Source organism: Leuciscus leuciscus (genome assembly GCF_965113295.1).
Source record: "Leuciscus leuciscus genome assembly, chromosome: 11".
NCBI lineage: Eukaryota > Metazoa > Chordata > Actinopteri > Cypriniformes > Leuciscidae > Leuciscus > Leuciscus leuciscus.
This window is the reverse complement of record NC_138735.1, coordinates 20291260-20308182: the sequence shown is the minus strand read 5'-3', so window position 1 is coordinate 20308182 and position 16923 is coordinate 20291260. Positions and strand designations below refer to the sequence as shown.

The 16923-nt window shown below is 38.4% G+C and overlaps 2 protein-coding genes across 2 annotated transcripts; one reads left to right on the top strand and one right to left on the bottom strand.

The window, feature by feature from the left end:
• Positions 1–1107: 1107 nt before the first annotated feature.
• shisa2b (shisa family member 2b) lies at positions 1108–9227 on the bottom strand. Its single transcript, XM_082184226.1, has 2 exons — positions 6993–9227; positions 1108–2769 (listed from the first exon to the last, which is right to left on the bottom strand). The coding sequence occupies exons 1-2, from the start codon at positions 7294–7296 to the stop codon at positions 2189–2191; spliced, it is 885 nt and encodes a 294-aa protein (XP_082040352.1). The 5' UTR covers positions 7297–9227; the 3' UTR covers positions 1108–2188.
• Positions 9228–9377: 150 nt separating this feature from the next.
• Positions 9378–16615, top strand: spice1 (spindle and centriole associated protein 1). Its single transcript, XM_082184215.1, has 18 exons — positions 9378–9448; positions 9726–9839; positions 9952–9999; positions 10081–10227; positions 11225–11327; positions 11420–11538; positions 11647–11729; positions 11821–11927; positions 12036–12155; positions 12747–13015; positions 13101–13232; positions 13322–13445; positions 13583–13696; positions 14279–14625; positions 15491–15674; positions 15795–15876; positions 16043–16106; positions 16224–16615. Exons 2-18 carry the CDS (start codon positions 9747–9749, stop codon positions 16275–16277), a joined length of 2190 nt encoding a protein of 729 aa, XP_082040341.1. The 5' UTR covers positions 9378–9448; positions 9726–9746; the 3' UTR covers positions 16278–16615.
• The last annotated feature ends 308 nt before the right edge of the window (positions 16616–16923 follow it).

Here is a 16923-nt window from a genome sequence, read left to right as displayed (position 1 = left end):
TGAACAGTAGTGTATAAATATAATTTATAGCTGTTCAATCATGACGTCAGACCAGGCTGATTCAATATGGGCTCTGGTATTTATATCTATCCTAATGATCTAAAAGAAATATGAGTGCATGTGCATAAGGTTTTGACTAACTGTCTTTCTGTATATGCAAACACTTAGCATGGAAACTATGCAAAGATTTATGCACGCAGCCCCTGGTCTCGGTTTCATCATGATTGTTGAGAGTGATGAAAGTCTGAGCACTTAAAGTCCATCTGTAACAGGAGCATTCTGGTTTTATTTAGCTATGGCAGTCTTGCAAACAGGTCCTGCATGTCTTCATTTGAGACGCCACACATACCGCTGACAGCAGCACTCAGCATCTCTAACTAACAACCCAGTGACACTTCACAGTCTCTAAAAATATTTATTATTATTAATATATTTTATATGTAAAAGACACATCGCACCCTGCTTTTAGAGAGAGGCACATTCACTCAAATACTCATTCAGTTCCACAAACACACATGTATCGTACACAAAAATAGTTCTGATGTGCATGTCAAGTTGCCCACAGATACCTATACAGTCAAAAAAAAAGACATGCTCCCTGTCAAAACGTATTACTTTTCTTATAAGGGTACATGGAGAAACCATCTTGACAAAATTGAAATGGATAGTTCACTCAAAAAATGAAAATCCAAACCTGAATGAATTTCTTTCATCTGTGGAACACAAGATTTTCTAAAGAACTGTTTTTGTCCATACAATGAAAGTCAATGGGGTCCAAAACAACCACAACATTTCATCAGTTATTTTAGTACTATTTTTATACTATTAAAAGTATATGTATTAATATTTTGAATTAGTTTTAATTTTCAGTTTTCATGTTGAGGTTTTAGCAATTTTCTCGTGTTTTTATTTAATTCGTTTTTAAAAACATTTCAATTTAGCTTTCATTTATTTTAATATATTTTTAATTTTAGTAACTTTAGTACTTTAACTTAAACTTGTTATATTTCAGCTAGTTCTAATTTTCGTTCAAGTTTTTTAAGTTACATTTCTCATTTAATATTTATATTTTAATTTATTTCAGATTATTTCAATTATAAAAAAAAATTTAATTAACTATAACAACTCTGACTTTCATTGTATGGACAAAAAAACAAACATTTTCAACATATCTTCTTTTGTGTTCCGCAGAAGAAGGTCACGCATTTTTTGAGTCAACTATTGTTTTAACTTTCAACTTAAAGCCAGATAACTTAGACTGGTGATTTTCAATCAGGCAGCGTTTCATTTCATTGTGATTTTTCTGCCAGTTTGAGATCTAATGCTGGTGTTTTCAAGTTCAGATGGGTGATGGCCTTCTGCTGAAGGAGTCTGGGACTTTTCTTTCCATGCTAAACTGCTGCCATTGAGCGTGCTGAAAGAGACCCACTTCAAATGAAATGCCCTGGAACCCTTTTGGTGCTCCTCGAGTGTACCTTATGCTAAAAGAGGGGAGGAAAAGTGGCACACATACACAGTCCTTTCACAAGGCAGAGACTTAGTGAAGGGGAACAGTTGGCAGACAGTTTTTACTGCGTAATTGACCTTCGCACATCGCTTTCCAAACACAGGCCTATATTTTTGTATATTTTCTATTCTGTTCCTTGGCAATGCGAAAACGCAAACTTTGGTTCTGCAGAATGTGAGTGTGTATATGTGAAAATGTAAGTGAGTGTGTCTGTGTTGCAGTGGGTGGAGCGTCACAGTCTGTGTCCTGTGTTCACTTCATTAGATTTTAAGCATCCAATAGGGAGCCAGGACTGTTTTTCACATTACAGCACCTGTGATTTCCATTACACACAACATATAGTGCACTACACACACACATATTCACATACTGCATCCCATAAACCAACGCACCTATACAGTCACGTACAGAGTGCACAAGCACGGTTATAAAACACAAATATACATTGCATATGTACACACACACGCGCTTCATTTACAACGGCACCATTAGTAACTTAAGGCACGTTACACACACTTCCAGCCATTTTTATTAAGCACTGTGTCCTTATATCACAGAACCAGTTTGAGAGTCTGGACGCAAGTGTGTGTTCATGCCAACGAACAGGCATTTTGTGCTCTGAATTGATTCATTGTGTTCTTCTTGTGACTTCAATTCAAATTTATTTCCTACGATTGGCATTCACATGGTAATTGGAGGGTATTTCTGATCCCCGGACACACTGGTCACACTAGCCACGCTGGTTGGCGGAGGGTACGGAGACTGCAATGGGCGGTATCCCGCTTGAGTGGGGTCAAGGAAAGCTGGACCCGGAGAAACGGGGTGGGCGAAACCGATGTACTGAGGATGCAGGAACTGGCCTTGGTGAGGAAGAATTTGAGTGGCCTGCTGGCAGTTTAGCACTGAGAAGTTGGTGGGCATGTTCACGTACACGCTGGCGTCTGGCGGCAGGCAGCACGAGGCCTGGGCGCGTAGCATGGGGACGGGTGCAGGACGAGGTGCGGCGGGAGGCGCCGAAGAGCTGGAGGAGGTGGCCGTGCTCGATTGGCGGGAGGACGAGCCTCGCGACGTACCCGTGCTGGCCATCATGGGAATGGTCTCGAGGACACGGGCGCTGCTGGACCCTCCTCCAGAGCCGCCACCTGACGTAAGCTCCTGTTTGGGACGTAGACAGCGGCAACAGCACACGGCAACAACGGAGCCCACCAGCACGAATGCCACGAAGACCGAGCCAACGATCAGGAAGGGCACGTAGATGGGTACTGTAAAGCAGAAGCAAGCAAATTATGACACACTCAGAGAAAAGGTTTGCGCACAAAAAGTATTCTCGTCGCTTCATAATATTAAGGTTGAACCACTGTAGTCACATGGACTATTTTAACAATGTCTTTACTACCTTTCTGGGCCTTGAAAGTTGCAATGACGTTGCTGCCTATGGCTGGTTCAGAAAGCTCTCGGATTTCATCAAAAATATATTTTTCTGAGTTCCGAAGATGTACGAAGGTCTTATGGGTTTGGAACGACATGAGGGTGAGAGATTAATGACAGAATTTTCTTTTTTTGGGTGAACTAACCCTTTAAGTAGCTTTTATAAACGTGCCTTAGAAAAAACATTACTGTTGTGCATCTTGAGACAAAATAATGGTGCAAGTTGCTTTCAGTTAAAACATTTTAAACATGCATTTTAGCCTGGGACTAGCTAAAATCTTATATGTGGAACCGGGGGTAAGTCACATTCTGTAAACTCACCGATTCAGGTTTCACAAAACTAAAGTACACCTCACAATAACGGTTCATTTCAAATAGAACATGAGTGAAAAATGACTCACGGTTCAGTGAGGGACTAGACGTCATTTGGCTCTGCACTGAGCACCGTTTGGGAATTTTTCTGACTGACTTATTAAAACATAACCTGTTCATAAATCGAACATCATGGCTCGTGCATATTCATCGCAGTCTAAAGAAAATAGACAATATCAGATAAAACCATAATGCGCGCACACAAAGCTTGAATAGATTTTAAATTATTGTCGCTGTTTTTATTTTTATAGCATTTGCAATCAGTAGTCGCATTCTGGAGTGACTAGGTGGATGTTTACTGATCCAAGCAAAAATAACCAACCCAAATATGGCTCGGCTCCCTGCCTTAGTGTTATTCTTTGGGAATTTGTTTGCCCTTTTTTACCATTCATCAGTCAAAAATCTGAAAGAAAACAAGCTGCCCAAGATTTGAGGTACAGTTCATAAAGTTTTTTTTAAATGTGTGCTTGTAATACAACCTTTTATAATGTATTTAGGTCATCCAGCTGTATTCACTGCTATTGATACTAGAAAATGTAATGTTACAGTATCAGGCTTCCCAAATTACAAAATGGAGAAAAGTGCTGGATGGTAGCACACTGGAGGACTTTGGGGAGTTTTGTTTGTGTATAGCCCTTGAGCAACGTTTTTTCCGTCACTTTAGAAAGCCCATATCCATTTTGAATTCCACTATGCATCCAAAGCAATTGTCCTTCCGCAGCCATAAGGAAGACTAGGATATCAGTAGTGTGATTGAGCTCCATGTAACTTTTACACCTTTACAAATAACAATAAGCAAGTTTGAAGCCTAAAGCATTGCTGAACCTTGTTGATGTGTCACAATATTCCACACATTTGTATCTTTAAATCACAGAACAGAGCGCTCACATGTTTCCACCCCGCTCACAGATGGGTAACCTGCTGGCCCATGTGAGATGAAGGGATTTGGAGAGAGAAGCAAAAATGAAAGACGAGATGTTGCACCAGTGACTTGTCCCCAGGGGTCCAGGGCCCCTCATTAACACTTATTAAGACAGTTTTGATCTGCTCTAATCTCCTGCAACCAGCGGTGACCTCTCTGCCCTCTCTGCCTGACCATGTGCATGCTTTTTCCAACAGGTAAATTGGACATTAATTAGACATCTGATCCCCTGGGAGAAGCTTTCAGCATTTGTTTTGTTGCATCTGCTCAGGATCTCTCACCCTCTGAAATTGAGTTGAATCGAATCATATATAATAACCATGCAAACAGGCTTTTGATTTTATTAAAGGAGCAAATCAGACTCCGCTTCAGCCATAACTTAGAAAAACAGCCATTGTTTAACAATTTATTACTACGTTATTAAATCAAACATGATTGCTGAGCAAAAAATGACAGGGGAGTCATTTTTACAGGAGCTCTTTTGTGCTTTGGTAGTTATTACTATAACAGTGGAATTTTTCAGTAAATGACCTGAATTTTGGCAAGCTTTGAGTTTGCGTGCATGTTTTGAAAATCACTGCTTTTTTGGCAGCTGAAACACGAACACCCCCCCCCCCCCCCTTTTTTTAACTCACTATTCACAGTTACACACAAATGTGTGTGGAAAAACAATAGAGAATCTGTTACTACAGGTTATTTCCATAGATTTATTGTTCCTGAGTGACATTACGCTTTTTCCTGTTATAATCCCAAAGTGTGTTAGTGGTAACAAAAGGTGTCTAATGAGATGGACGGCGACACAGTCAAGCCAGGACTTTTTCAATAGTTTTGTTAAAGCATGTATTTTTTTTATTCTTTGTATCATTTAGATAAGCACATCTATTCAAAGTAACATTAAATCAAAAAGAGAAAAATAAAACTAGCCTATATAGGATCATTGAAGTCAAATCAAGAATGTTATTAGTGGATCCAGCCAATGTATCAGTGAAGTTCACATGGGCAACAGCAAGGCCCCCTCATGTCCTTAAAAGGTTTGGGCCCCCTTAACTTGAATTCACACCTGTTGCATTATTGTCCAAATGGAGCCAGGCCTTCAACTGCCAGACAAGCTCTGTCAAACTTAATAGAAGACCACCATTTCCTCTTGCTTTTCAGATATGCATCATTAGAAGTGTCTAAAAACCCTATGTTTCTAATGTAAAGTCTTTATTTCACTGCTGTTTTTGTCTGTCGGGTTTGTCAATTTAGTATGTATTATGTTTGAACAGTTTTCTCAGGACAAAGACAATGTTCCAACTCAGTGCAAGCTGTCACGTGTTTTGTTTTAAATGTTTTAAATTCGAACAATTTATTAGTTAAAATATTTGTTAGCCAAAACAATATTTAGGTATTTTTGTTCATTTGTAATGTTTTTGTTGTTTTATTATTGTTTTCCTGTTTTAATTCATATGAAAAATCTATAATGTGCAATCATTTGTGCATTATTTTACCCCATAGTGTGACAACACGCCTTGTTATTTTGTTCAATAAACTGTTGCATTTTTAGGGTCAGTAACGATGGAATTATCCGAACCTATATAAAAACGCAGGTACTCTAAGAAATATTCACTGGACTAAATAACGTGACAACTTGCCCCGGTGTCCCCAATGAGTGTGCACTTATTTTTTAGTTCAGCTGAGGGGAAATTCGGGGACTCAATTTGAATTCAAAGTTTTTGAGCTTGCACAAAGGCAGAGGAAATGATGCACTGGCTTGGCTTTATGAACGAGGCTGTCAGCACATCGCACTGGGGATCCGGTCAAGTCTGAACTTGATCCTCGTGGGGAACCGGACGACTGGATATCGCGCGCGCGTTACTGTGCCAACTAGTTAGGCCTATTTATAACTTCGCGCAGTACAATTTACCATTTGTGAGAGAGTGGACGGTTAGGTGTCAATTTGGATGCCAATTTAACTGCAGCTGTCAAAACCTGGATAGCACTGGCATTTAACCCTTATATTTAGGGGCGAGAATCGTTAACGATTTTGGTTCCGATTCCTTATACATCCACTTCCGGATAATGATTCTTTCAGTACTTTTAAGGAAGAAAAAAAAATGCATTTACAGACCTCAACACAGTATAACTAGATGATATAATTTCAGATTTCGACAAAACAGCTATAAATTATTTGAAATAAATAAAACAATAATTTCTAAATAAAAAGCTAACTGGTTAATTCATACATTGATTTATTTATATGAATTTAATTTATGAATAATTTTTTTATATAATGCTACTTATTTCACACAAAAAAATCATAATGTGTATCACGGTTAATTTCGAGTCGGAAATGACGAGTCCGATTAATGCAACGGCTCCAACTGATTCAAAAGTGATTCACTAAAATGGCTTGTTCATAAGAATCATTCGCTCGTGAATAAAAGCGCTTCGTTTCCAACCCCAGTTCTGCTTAGATGGATTCTTGGAGATAAACAGCCAAACAACATTAACCTTAAGCGTTTTTAACCTCATTTGAACACGAAACTCAACCCAACAAACTTTCTCTCATATAGTGGAGCTTTTACTCACAAAACGCCTGAGGGACACAACGGGTGGGTCGATATACGTTACACACTGTTGCTGCTGCTGCTCTGAAAGCTATTGAATTAAACCATTTAAACTTAGCTGGAGTACAATTCGATTACACAGTAATTGCCTAATTTGTTTCAGACAGAGGAAGTTACTCTACCAGAAAACAATGCAGATGTCGTCTCAGCTTACCTGCACCAGAGTTTTTGTCGTCCTTGTTCCCAGTGTTGGAGTCTTGTGTCTGTTTGTCATTATCACACGAGCCCTGGTCCAGCCGAGCTTCAGTGCTGGAGCAGCAGTACCTGAGCTCGCACTTCCCGCAGCAGATGATGGCCTCGGCGCTGTCGAAGCGCTCCGGGCACTGAAAGCCGTCTCGCCACGCGCCCTGAGAGTCATGCCAGCCGTGACAGTACTCTCCACTCGCCTTCACGTTAATGATGGTCAAAAGTGTCAATACCACCGTGACGGCCATCGGGAATCCCGTGCATCCCCGCATCCTGTCACAAACCCGTGCAACGAAAACACTTCAGGTTTTGGTCAGGACCAGTTAAGTTAACGACTCGGCAAATGAAACTAATAAAAGGAGGAGACGCTGTGAAAAGGAACCCAACTAACAACTTTGGAAATGTCATTGGGCAGAAAAATTCCGAGGTTAATTCAATAGATCCAGCAGAATTGCTCCACACAAGTATCCACTGTTTCCGTCACAAGACTTCCAGTAGCTTTGTTTCGGATTGAATGCATAGACGACACATATGAAAACGCATAACAGCCATAACCGATGGGGTTTTGTGCAAATAAACCATAAATTCAGAATATCCCATATTCCTGTGAGAAACCTCCAGGACTTCAGACAAACTTTGCATCAATCCCGCTCTGAACGGATCTTCATGTCGCCACTTCTCAAATGTCTTCCCCTGAGAGACGGAGCAACCAGCACTGACTTCACTTGTAATCCATACGCTCGATTCTTCAATGTGTTCTCACGAAATCTTTTTTTCTTCCCAGTCAAGGAAGTTTTTCCATATTAATCCATATCATGCTGTTTTCAGTTAAGTTTGGGGAGGTCCAGCTCAATAATATTTAAGAGAGCACTCAACTGCTCCTAGTCAGCTGTCAATATCTCAAGCAGGACACCAGTGCACAGTGAGGGATTGATAGACTGAGAGTGACCCACTGACAACTCTCCTTCATCCAGAGAGTAGCTGCTGCTACCCTTCAAACTGCGCATGCGCACTGCCGTCCCTTAGATTAGAGCTCTGACTTTTTGCTTCTCCGCCAGTTGCACAGTGCAAACAAGTGTCATTGTATGTTGGCGGGGGCCTCTGGGCGTTTCAGTAGCGGCTTCTGTGCGATGGGTGTTTAGCGGTGCCCGTGGGGATCTCCCTCAGCACAAAAGAGACGGAAACGCCGTATTGTAATGCATTTAGCTCGCCGGTGGCTCACATCCATTAGGGCCCGCAATTAGGATTAGAAGAAGATCGCTTTCTGTGAATAAAAGGCCACTATCAACAGCAGACGGACAAAAAAAAAAAAAATTATATAATATATTAACACAAATTATACTACTAAATTAATATATTAAAACAAATAGCCTACTAAATAATGTACAATGAACAACATGTTACACTTAAACCGACATAATAAAAAAGGTAGGCAATGCCTATACAGCAAACGGACAGGAAAAATAAATAATACAATATTTATTAATATAATAACACAAATAATACAGATATAAATTATATAAAGTAGTGTAGTGCAATCTTTTATATCATAGATAAAGAGTTAATATCATATTTATTTATAATAGCCTATAGGCTATTACATGCTCTTTACATTTGAACAAAGCGGGGTAGTTCACCCTTAATATGAAAATTCTGTCATCATTCACTCCCCCTCAAGTTGTTCCAAACCTGTATGAATTTCTTTTTTCTGCTGAACACAAAAGGATATATTTTGAAGAATATGTAACCACCAAACAGTTGATGAGCCCCACTGACTTCCATAGTATGGGGGAAAATACTATGGAAGTCAATGGGGTCCATCAACTGTTTGGTTATCGACATTATTCACTATGTATTCTTTTGTGTTCCACAGAAGAAAGAAATCCATACAGGTTTGGAACAACACGAGGGGGAGTGAATGATGACAGAATTTTCAGTTTTGTAAAATGTAAAAAAAAAAAAAAAAAATAATGGTTCGGAGTGTTCTCAGTGTTATATTACATTTATTTTAGTTTCTATTTAAACACAAGAAGACCTTGTTCTTCGAGACTTCTCAAATGGCAAGCTTGCAGAGCTAAATAAAATGTAATTTGAAACAATGGAAATTTTAAGGCGACAGCGCACTCTGGTGGACATATTAAGTATTTTAGGAAAGTAATAAAATATTAAAACCTATCAAACAAAGACCGCATTAATCCCATCTATATTTATCTTCCTATGATATTTCCTTCCTTCCTTTTTTTTTATTTCTTTTTTAAAAAGAAATACTCTATAGTCTTTGAGAAACTAAATTAACCTATGCTATTTTATAGCCACAGAGCGTGGGGACTTTTATTTTAAACTGTGTTGTAGCGGTGCTTTTAAATTTGTCTCGATCAACGCTTCCTCAATCCTGTTACTACACAACACCAACGAAAACAAACGGTAACATCTTTGTCCGTTAATTTGTCAGTTAATCCGTAAGTTTCAGGTAAAATGAGTGTATATTTTGTCAGTATCAAGCCAACTTGTGTCGGTCATTCATTATAGAACGATTAGCTAGCAGTTAGCCAGGATGTGTTTGATTTTTTTTAGCGTAGTATGTGCCAAACAATGAATAGATTAAGCTTCATAATTCGTAAAGATACAAGTGCAGCAGACTTTATCATTAGGTAAACACGGCGTATATTTTGTCCAGCAATAATATATTTTGTTTCCATAGGTGACTGTCTGTTACTGTGAGATGTCTTTAGTGCGAATGAACCGTCCTTTATATGGTGTGGGTAAAAGACCAGTGCGAACCAAGAAGGTGTCTGCACCAAAGAAAGAATGGGTGGTGAGAAACCTTCATGCAACCGATTACACCCTTTAAACCCTTCTTCTTCTTCTTCTTCTTCTTCTTTAGGAAGTGGTGCCTTATAATTTATCTCTTTCCCTTTTTCTTTTAGGACACAGTCAATGATCTTTCATTGCATAAAGCCACACCAGAGGAGCTGGTAAGTTTACTATTAAAGCGTGTAAGTTTATTCTTATGCATTTATTAATGTATCTTTCTCCTTGCATTGATCTCCTCTCAGGCCCGACGTCATGACATGCACAGATCTCAGAATAAAGTCGTGGCACAATGGGAATTAAGAGAAAAGGCTCTCACACGCAGACGGAGGAAAAACCATCCCTCCAGCCCTCCAGGACTTGATAGAGCCCGACTCAACATCATCAGAGAGGTGCGTATGGATCACTGACTGCTCGCAGAATTAAGCTTGTACAATAACTACAGCTGGAAAGAAATTTAACATGTTTTAGTCCTATGTACTGTATCATATTTGATATGCAGATTTCTGTTAGGCCTCTAAGTTATCAACATGATGGAAACATGACTGAAAAACATCATGGACACAATCCACTACATGCCTTCTGTAGTCTTATTGACAGTTTTTTTTTATTTTTATTTTTTTATATTTCAAGATGAACACTTACTGGACTGAAGCAACTTCAGTTTACTTAAGTATCCATACATCACTTCTTTTTTGTTTTAGAAAAAAATCATGTTAAAACATGAGTATCAAATATTATACATCAGGCTTTTGATGAATGTTTATTTCTACTCTGTTTATTGTATTAATCTCTCAATCATCGTTGCTTTGCATTATATGTTTTGCCCCCACAATACAAAATACATAGTTTTGATCATAAAACAAATTATTTAATTATCATGATTTAAGACATATTATTGGGAGATATGGAGTGACAACTGGTATTTATACGCAGTTTATGTAAGTAGTCTACTGTTATATAAATCTTGCTACATAAACCTATTTACATTACTGAAATAAATTTGACTTTTAGACCATATAAATATCAGCAACGGCACCAAATTTCGTATTTTTTCTCAGTTTGGCCTCTGAATAAAATGTTTTTTTCATACTCGAGTATAAACTCCACATTCTCCTATAATGTATCATACTATAGTCATAACAACAGCCATAAAAGCCTTATGTATCAGATATGATACCCAACAAAAACACACATGCAAACTTTTTTTTTTTACAAGGTTCAGTATATATATATATATATATATATATATATATATAAATATATATATAAATCAGATTTTTCTGTCCATTATTTCATGTCAGGGTTGAAACAAGCTCATACTAACATTTTGTTTCCACAATTTTACATATCAGATCACAAAAAGATTATGAAAATCTATTTGTTTAGGTGTTTTCAGATCAGTGTCAGTTGCAGGATGTCATTGCACGATCAGACAGAGCTTTGGCTGTGGTGAAAGATCTGTTTGGTGATGCACCCCGTCGTCGTACAGGTGGTCCATTCTTGTGCAGTAGAAATTGATGTGCCATTATCTGATTAAACAAGTATTATGTACATATACAAGCTCATACATTTTTGTTATAGGCTTCCCCACCATTACTGTGGCACCTGACTGTGAGTCTGACTCTGAGCTTCCTATTCATCGAAGACCCGATCCTCCAACCCAGCTGTCATTACTCAGCCAGTCTATGATGGATCAGCAGGTACTGCTTCCTAGCACCGCCTACAGCTTTTACTCAGTAATAAAACTAGGGCTGTCACGATTCCTCGATTAAAATTAGAGTGCTTGATTTGAAAAAAATCTTTTCTAGGCCCTGAATGAGTTGGAGGAGTGTGAAGAGGATCATGATGAAGTCCATGATTCCTCGGTGCACCTCAACTCTATGATGCAAAGGTGTGAAGGACTGTTCATATCTCCTCAATAAACAACTTCTAATGATGTTTTGATTCTCTTTAACATGCCCTTTTTTAATGCTTGTTTTCAGGAAGAGAAATCAGTGTAGGTCAAAGTCCTTTCCATGGGGTTCAGACCACCCGGAGCAAGATCTACCCCAGACACCATGTAATACTGGAGTCAGAGAAGACCAGGCAGGTAATGAAGACATGATATACTTTATATCATTTCAGGTTAGATGTGATGTCACCTTGATGTCATGTTGCACTTTGTTTTATTTTAAACATCTCTGCTCCTTTTGCCCAGCCCTCAATGCCACAGTGGCTGTACAGCGTGTGAAAGCCAGACAGACTCATCCTGATGAAAACCAGTCTTCCTCACTAGTCAACCAGGTTCTGAACCCAGAGCTTGTTTCCTCTCAACCAGGTAGGACACTGTTATCAGACACTATTTTATAAATATATAAGATATTCTATACTTACTGTTCAACGGTTTTGGGGTGTTTTTAATAATTTTATTCAGAAAGGATGCATTATATTGCTCAAAAATCATAGTAAAGACATTTGTTACAAAAGATTTCATATATTTCTGAAAAATGTATAATTGTTTGCATAATATTAATATTAAGCAGCACAACTGTTTTTAATATTTGTTATAATAAAGTTTCTTGAGCATGAATTCAGTATATTATCAGCAAAATAGAAATATATAAAATAGTTAAAAAAAATTAAATTTGTAATATTTAACAATAACAAAGTTTTTAACAATCCCAAACTTTTGAATGGTTGTGTGTGTGTGTAAATATACACACATACATATAGGCTATACACACACTCACGTAATTTCAATATTCTAATTTAAATATTAATATTAACTTAAATTGTTTTATATTAATTTATATTAAATATTATTATTATTATTATTATATAAAATTCTACGCTTAAACATTCTAGATTAAATGGCAAAAACTGCATTTCATCCAGATAAACCTCATTTTTTGGTTTGTTTGTTTTTCAGGGAAGAGAAAGTCAGTTCAAGCCACTAGGGGGCGCTCAGGGCATACTTCTGTCCTGAATGGTTCAGGGTTGAGCTCTCTGTCAGGAAACCAGTCCAGTATGGAGCTTCTGCAGGGTATGCTTGAGCAAGTGGAGACTGAGCTGGACTCTCTAGACCACCAGAGGCCCATGAGCTCGGAAGCCAGACCGCAGCAAGAGAGACAGGGCCTCACCGGCTTCTCTGTGGCTCTAGTGGCGACACTTGGACGTCTAGCCAGACATATCAGAAAAGTGAGGCCACACACAAGTGAAATCCAAAAGTTGTTTTGAAATCGTTCAGTCGAGTCACTTCCTCGTTGACATCACTTGCACACAGAGAGAAGAGGAGGCTCTGAGAGAGGCAGAGGAGAGAAGGCGACTAGAGGAAGAGGTGAAGGAGCAGAGGGCTCTGATTGACGCCCTGACTGTGGAGTCACTAACACTGAGGGAAGAGAGCGCCACCCTGCAGGTGAACTATTTGTCCTTATCCAGATATTATTTGCTGGTTTGTCCGTTCAAATGCCATTTTTGATGGTGCTTCTTGTTGCTTCCGTACAGACGAGGCTGCAACAGCAGATATCTGAACTAGAGCAGCGTCTAGATGCTGTAGTCCTGGTGGTGGGAAGACCAGATTCTGCAGAACCACACACAACCGTTCAAATCACAGACAACACAGCTCAAAGTAACTATCACAGACTGTAGATCAACCTATCAGGCACTGTTTTGAAGTATCTTACCATCGATTATTATTTGATCAGGATTGGTTATCTTGAGTATGTATCTGAACAGTGTTTAAGAGGAGTGTGTTGTGTTCTATAGAGAGCATCAGTCTGGAGTCTGGCTGTACTGAAAAGGATCTACAGCAACAGGACTTTGTCTCTGCAGCTGTTCTGCTCTCTCCTCCTCGCCAAAGAGATGGTCTGCCTCCCGCTGGTCAGTCTGAAGTGCACAAAGATCCCTCATTCTGTCAATTTACACCAACTAGTGTTGAGGGCTTAAAACCAATGCAAACGTCACTATTGTTGTTCATACTTGCTTACAGTTCACACTTAACATTGTGGAATCCCCACAAAAATCCCCATAGATATTGAAAAGAGGTCACATACATAAGAATTTGAACAATTTCAACAGTACCCACCTAGCAATCATTCTGAATCCCCTAGCAACCCCCTTGAAAAAAATACTCCTTAGTGATGAATTTGCAAATACTAGGTTACATTTTTTTCAGAACAAGAAAAATTACTTGGGCTGCCTGGCAACCACTCAATCACCTTAGCATGATGGTGGTGGGTTTGCATGTGAAAAACAACTCACTTTTTTTCAGAAAAAAAATGACAGGTGCGTTTTGCAGGTGTGCTTTCTATAACTTTATCAACAATGACATTTTAATGATTAAGCAGCAACTGAGTTTTAAGGTTAAAAACGTATGTATTTGTCTTAGGAAGTCACTCACTTTTTTTTCATACTTCATGAATGTGAGTATGACTCACCAGTATTTTTTCTTAATTCTCCCAGTGTGTCGTCCACATTCACACGCAACCTCACTGCCCTACAGTGGCTCCTATTCAGCAACAGGAAGCCAGGGTTCACTTGAGGACTTCGACATCTCCATCTCTCCTTCCTCCTTTGCCAGCCTACCACGGCCCGCTCCTCTGCTGGACGACCTCTCACAGGACGCCATGCTAGGGGAGATCGCCGAACTGACCCGTCAGAACGCAGCGATCCGGGCCCAGTTGGGGCAGCACCGTCCGTCTCCTACTGGAGCTTCAGTATCGAGGGAGCACAGCGCAGACCGGCTGTCCTCAACAAATTCTGTAGTTAGACAAGTGTCGCCCTCTACTGAGCCACAGCACACACAGCAGGTTAGTTGCATATTGTGGAATTGGTGCAATGTAGTAGTCTGTTTTTCATGTTAATTATCTCTCAATTTTGTTTCTCATAATTGTGCCTTTACATCTCACAATTGTGACACAACTGTTCAAAAGTTTGTGGTCAATAAGATTTTTTTTAATGTTTTTGAAAGAAGTCTCTAATGCTCACCAAGGCTGCATTTATTTGATAAAAAATACAGTAAAGACAGTAATATTTAAAAAAAGTATTACAATTTAAAATAATTCAAAATTTTGCCCTGTTTTCAGCATCATTAATCCAGTTTTCAGTGTCACATGATCCTTTAGAAATTATTCTAACTTGCTGATTTAGCTCCAGAAAGTGTGTCGTTGTAACATTTGAAACATTTGTGCTGCTTATTATTTTTGTGGAAACATTGATACATTAATTCATCATTTGCAAGTTTAAAAAACAGCATTTATATGAAATTTAAATCTTTTTTTAACATTATTAATGCCTTTTACTGTCACTTTTGAATAATTTAATATGTCCATGCTGAATAAAGTAGTTAATTTCTTTCTTTTTTTTATCTTTCTGACTCCAAACCTTAAACTTTTTTTCTCACATTTGCCAAGATTTCTCATAATTGTACCATTGTCTCACAATTTACTTTTCATAAATGTGGAGATATGAAGGCACAATGTTTGTTGTATGTTTAATTTAGGAAATCTTGCCAGGTATATGTAGTAACCATTTTATAAAAGCAATACTTCTTGGGGCTTATTGCTTTATTCTAAACCTTCTCACAATTACTCTTGAGGTGGATAGAGCTTCCATAGTACAGAGTGAGTTTGAAAGTGGTAGGTTCTTACATTGACATCCTTTTTTTTTGTTCAGTCTGTTTGTGTAGAGAGATCCTCAACAATGGAGATAAAACAAAAACTGCAGGAGTTGAACCGTCAAAGTGCCGAAGCAAGAGCTAGACTACTAGAGCTCATTGAACAACAGAAGCAGAGCACCTCCCTCAGAGTTTCCCCTGCCATTTCCCCAGTACCTCCTCACTCCAGCAGCACTCATACAGGTGTGTGTGTGTGTGTGTGTGTGTGTGTGTGTGTGTGTGTGTGTGTGTCTTTAAATGATGCTTACATCATCTCTCAACCTTCAAAATGAGATGTATATGATGACTATTGATGTCTTACAGTTGGTAGGGGGTTTACTCCAGAGCAATTTGTAACACTTCCTGAGAGAAGCCATTCACCACAACCCAGTGCAAGCAGTCGAAGGTGAGTTATGAAAAGCCAAGAGCAGATTTGCTTGTAAGATTTGATATATTCAACTTGGACTCAAAAAAGTGACTTAACTGTACCAGTATAATTACAAGGCATATTCCAAATTGGTGTGTTGCTTTTTACACCAAACTAAGTGACATTTCTAATGCTCTTTTCTTAGGTCAGCGGGAAGAGTCTCACCACAAAGTTTAGATAGTGTGGAAATCCAGAGCATTGAGAATCAAGTATGAGATATCATTTTTAATGCACATATAACCATCTATATGTATTGTTCTCTATCAATAACAAGTTATTCATTTTACATATTCATGCTTGCAAAACTTGTCTTTTATTTCTGACAGGTGGAAAAGCTTAAAAGAGAGGGGTGGTTTGCATTGTCATCTCATATCAAGTGACTTGAGGAATATCGTCTATGCATAATAGCATTCCAAATATATTTGGTTTTGATCACATCCTGGCTACACCCGTGTAATGCTCATGTTAAGATTCTGTGATGCCTTGTGGGCCTGCCTATGCATAGGAACTTGCACAAGGTAACAGGTGTTTGTGTCATCAGATGACTTCAGTCTTCTTTGCAGACAGTTTAACCTAGTGTGTAATCCTCATATGAAGTATTTTAAATATCAGTATGCATGTAGACAATCTTGACTGACTGTTCAACTTTATTTAATGCATTGTTTTTATTTTTATTTTTAAAAGTGCACAATGCCACAATAAATTTTAGATAATTAAATGCTTTGTGTTGGTTTTGTATTTCACATTTTTATAGGCATTGTTTTTCTGATTTTGAGGACATTACAAAAAGCAAAGCAAAAATTTAACAAAACCAATGGGAACTGACATTTCAGAATTTCATTGAATATTCAAGCAACTTTTAGTTTGTAACACTGGTATGGAAACAAAACTAAAGTCTTCTATACATTTTTCCTACCTGATTATTGATTGATTTTCAGTAGCATAGCACCATATAAACCACCTAACAATGGGAAGAGTTGATTTTATAAGCAGTTAGAAATACCTTAATATGCTTTAAAACCTCTT

Bases quoted from the DNA above. Each gene is read 5' to 3' on its own strand.
- shisa2b (XM_082184226.1), bottom strand. From the start codon at position 7,296: ATGCGGGGATGCACGGGATTCCCGATGGCCGTCACGGTGGTATTGACA. The intron at 2,770-6,992 runs GTAAGCTGAGAC...TCTGCTTTACAG, and splicing joins CGACAAAAACTCTGGTGCAG to TACCCATCTACGTGCCCTTC.
- spice1 (XM_082184215.1), top strand. From the start codon at position 9,747: ATGTCTTTAGTGCGAATGAACCGTCCTTTATATGGTGTGGGTAAAAGA. The intron at 9,840-9,951 runs GTGAGAAACCTT...TTTTTCTTTTAG, and splicing joins CACCAAAGAAAGAATGGGTG to GACACAGTCAATGATCTTTC. The intron at 11,928-12,035 runs GTAATGAAGACA...CCTTTTGCCCAG, and splicing joins AGTCAGAGAAGACCAGGCAG to CCCTCAATGCCACAGTGGCT.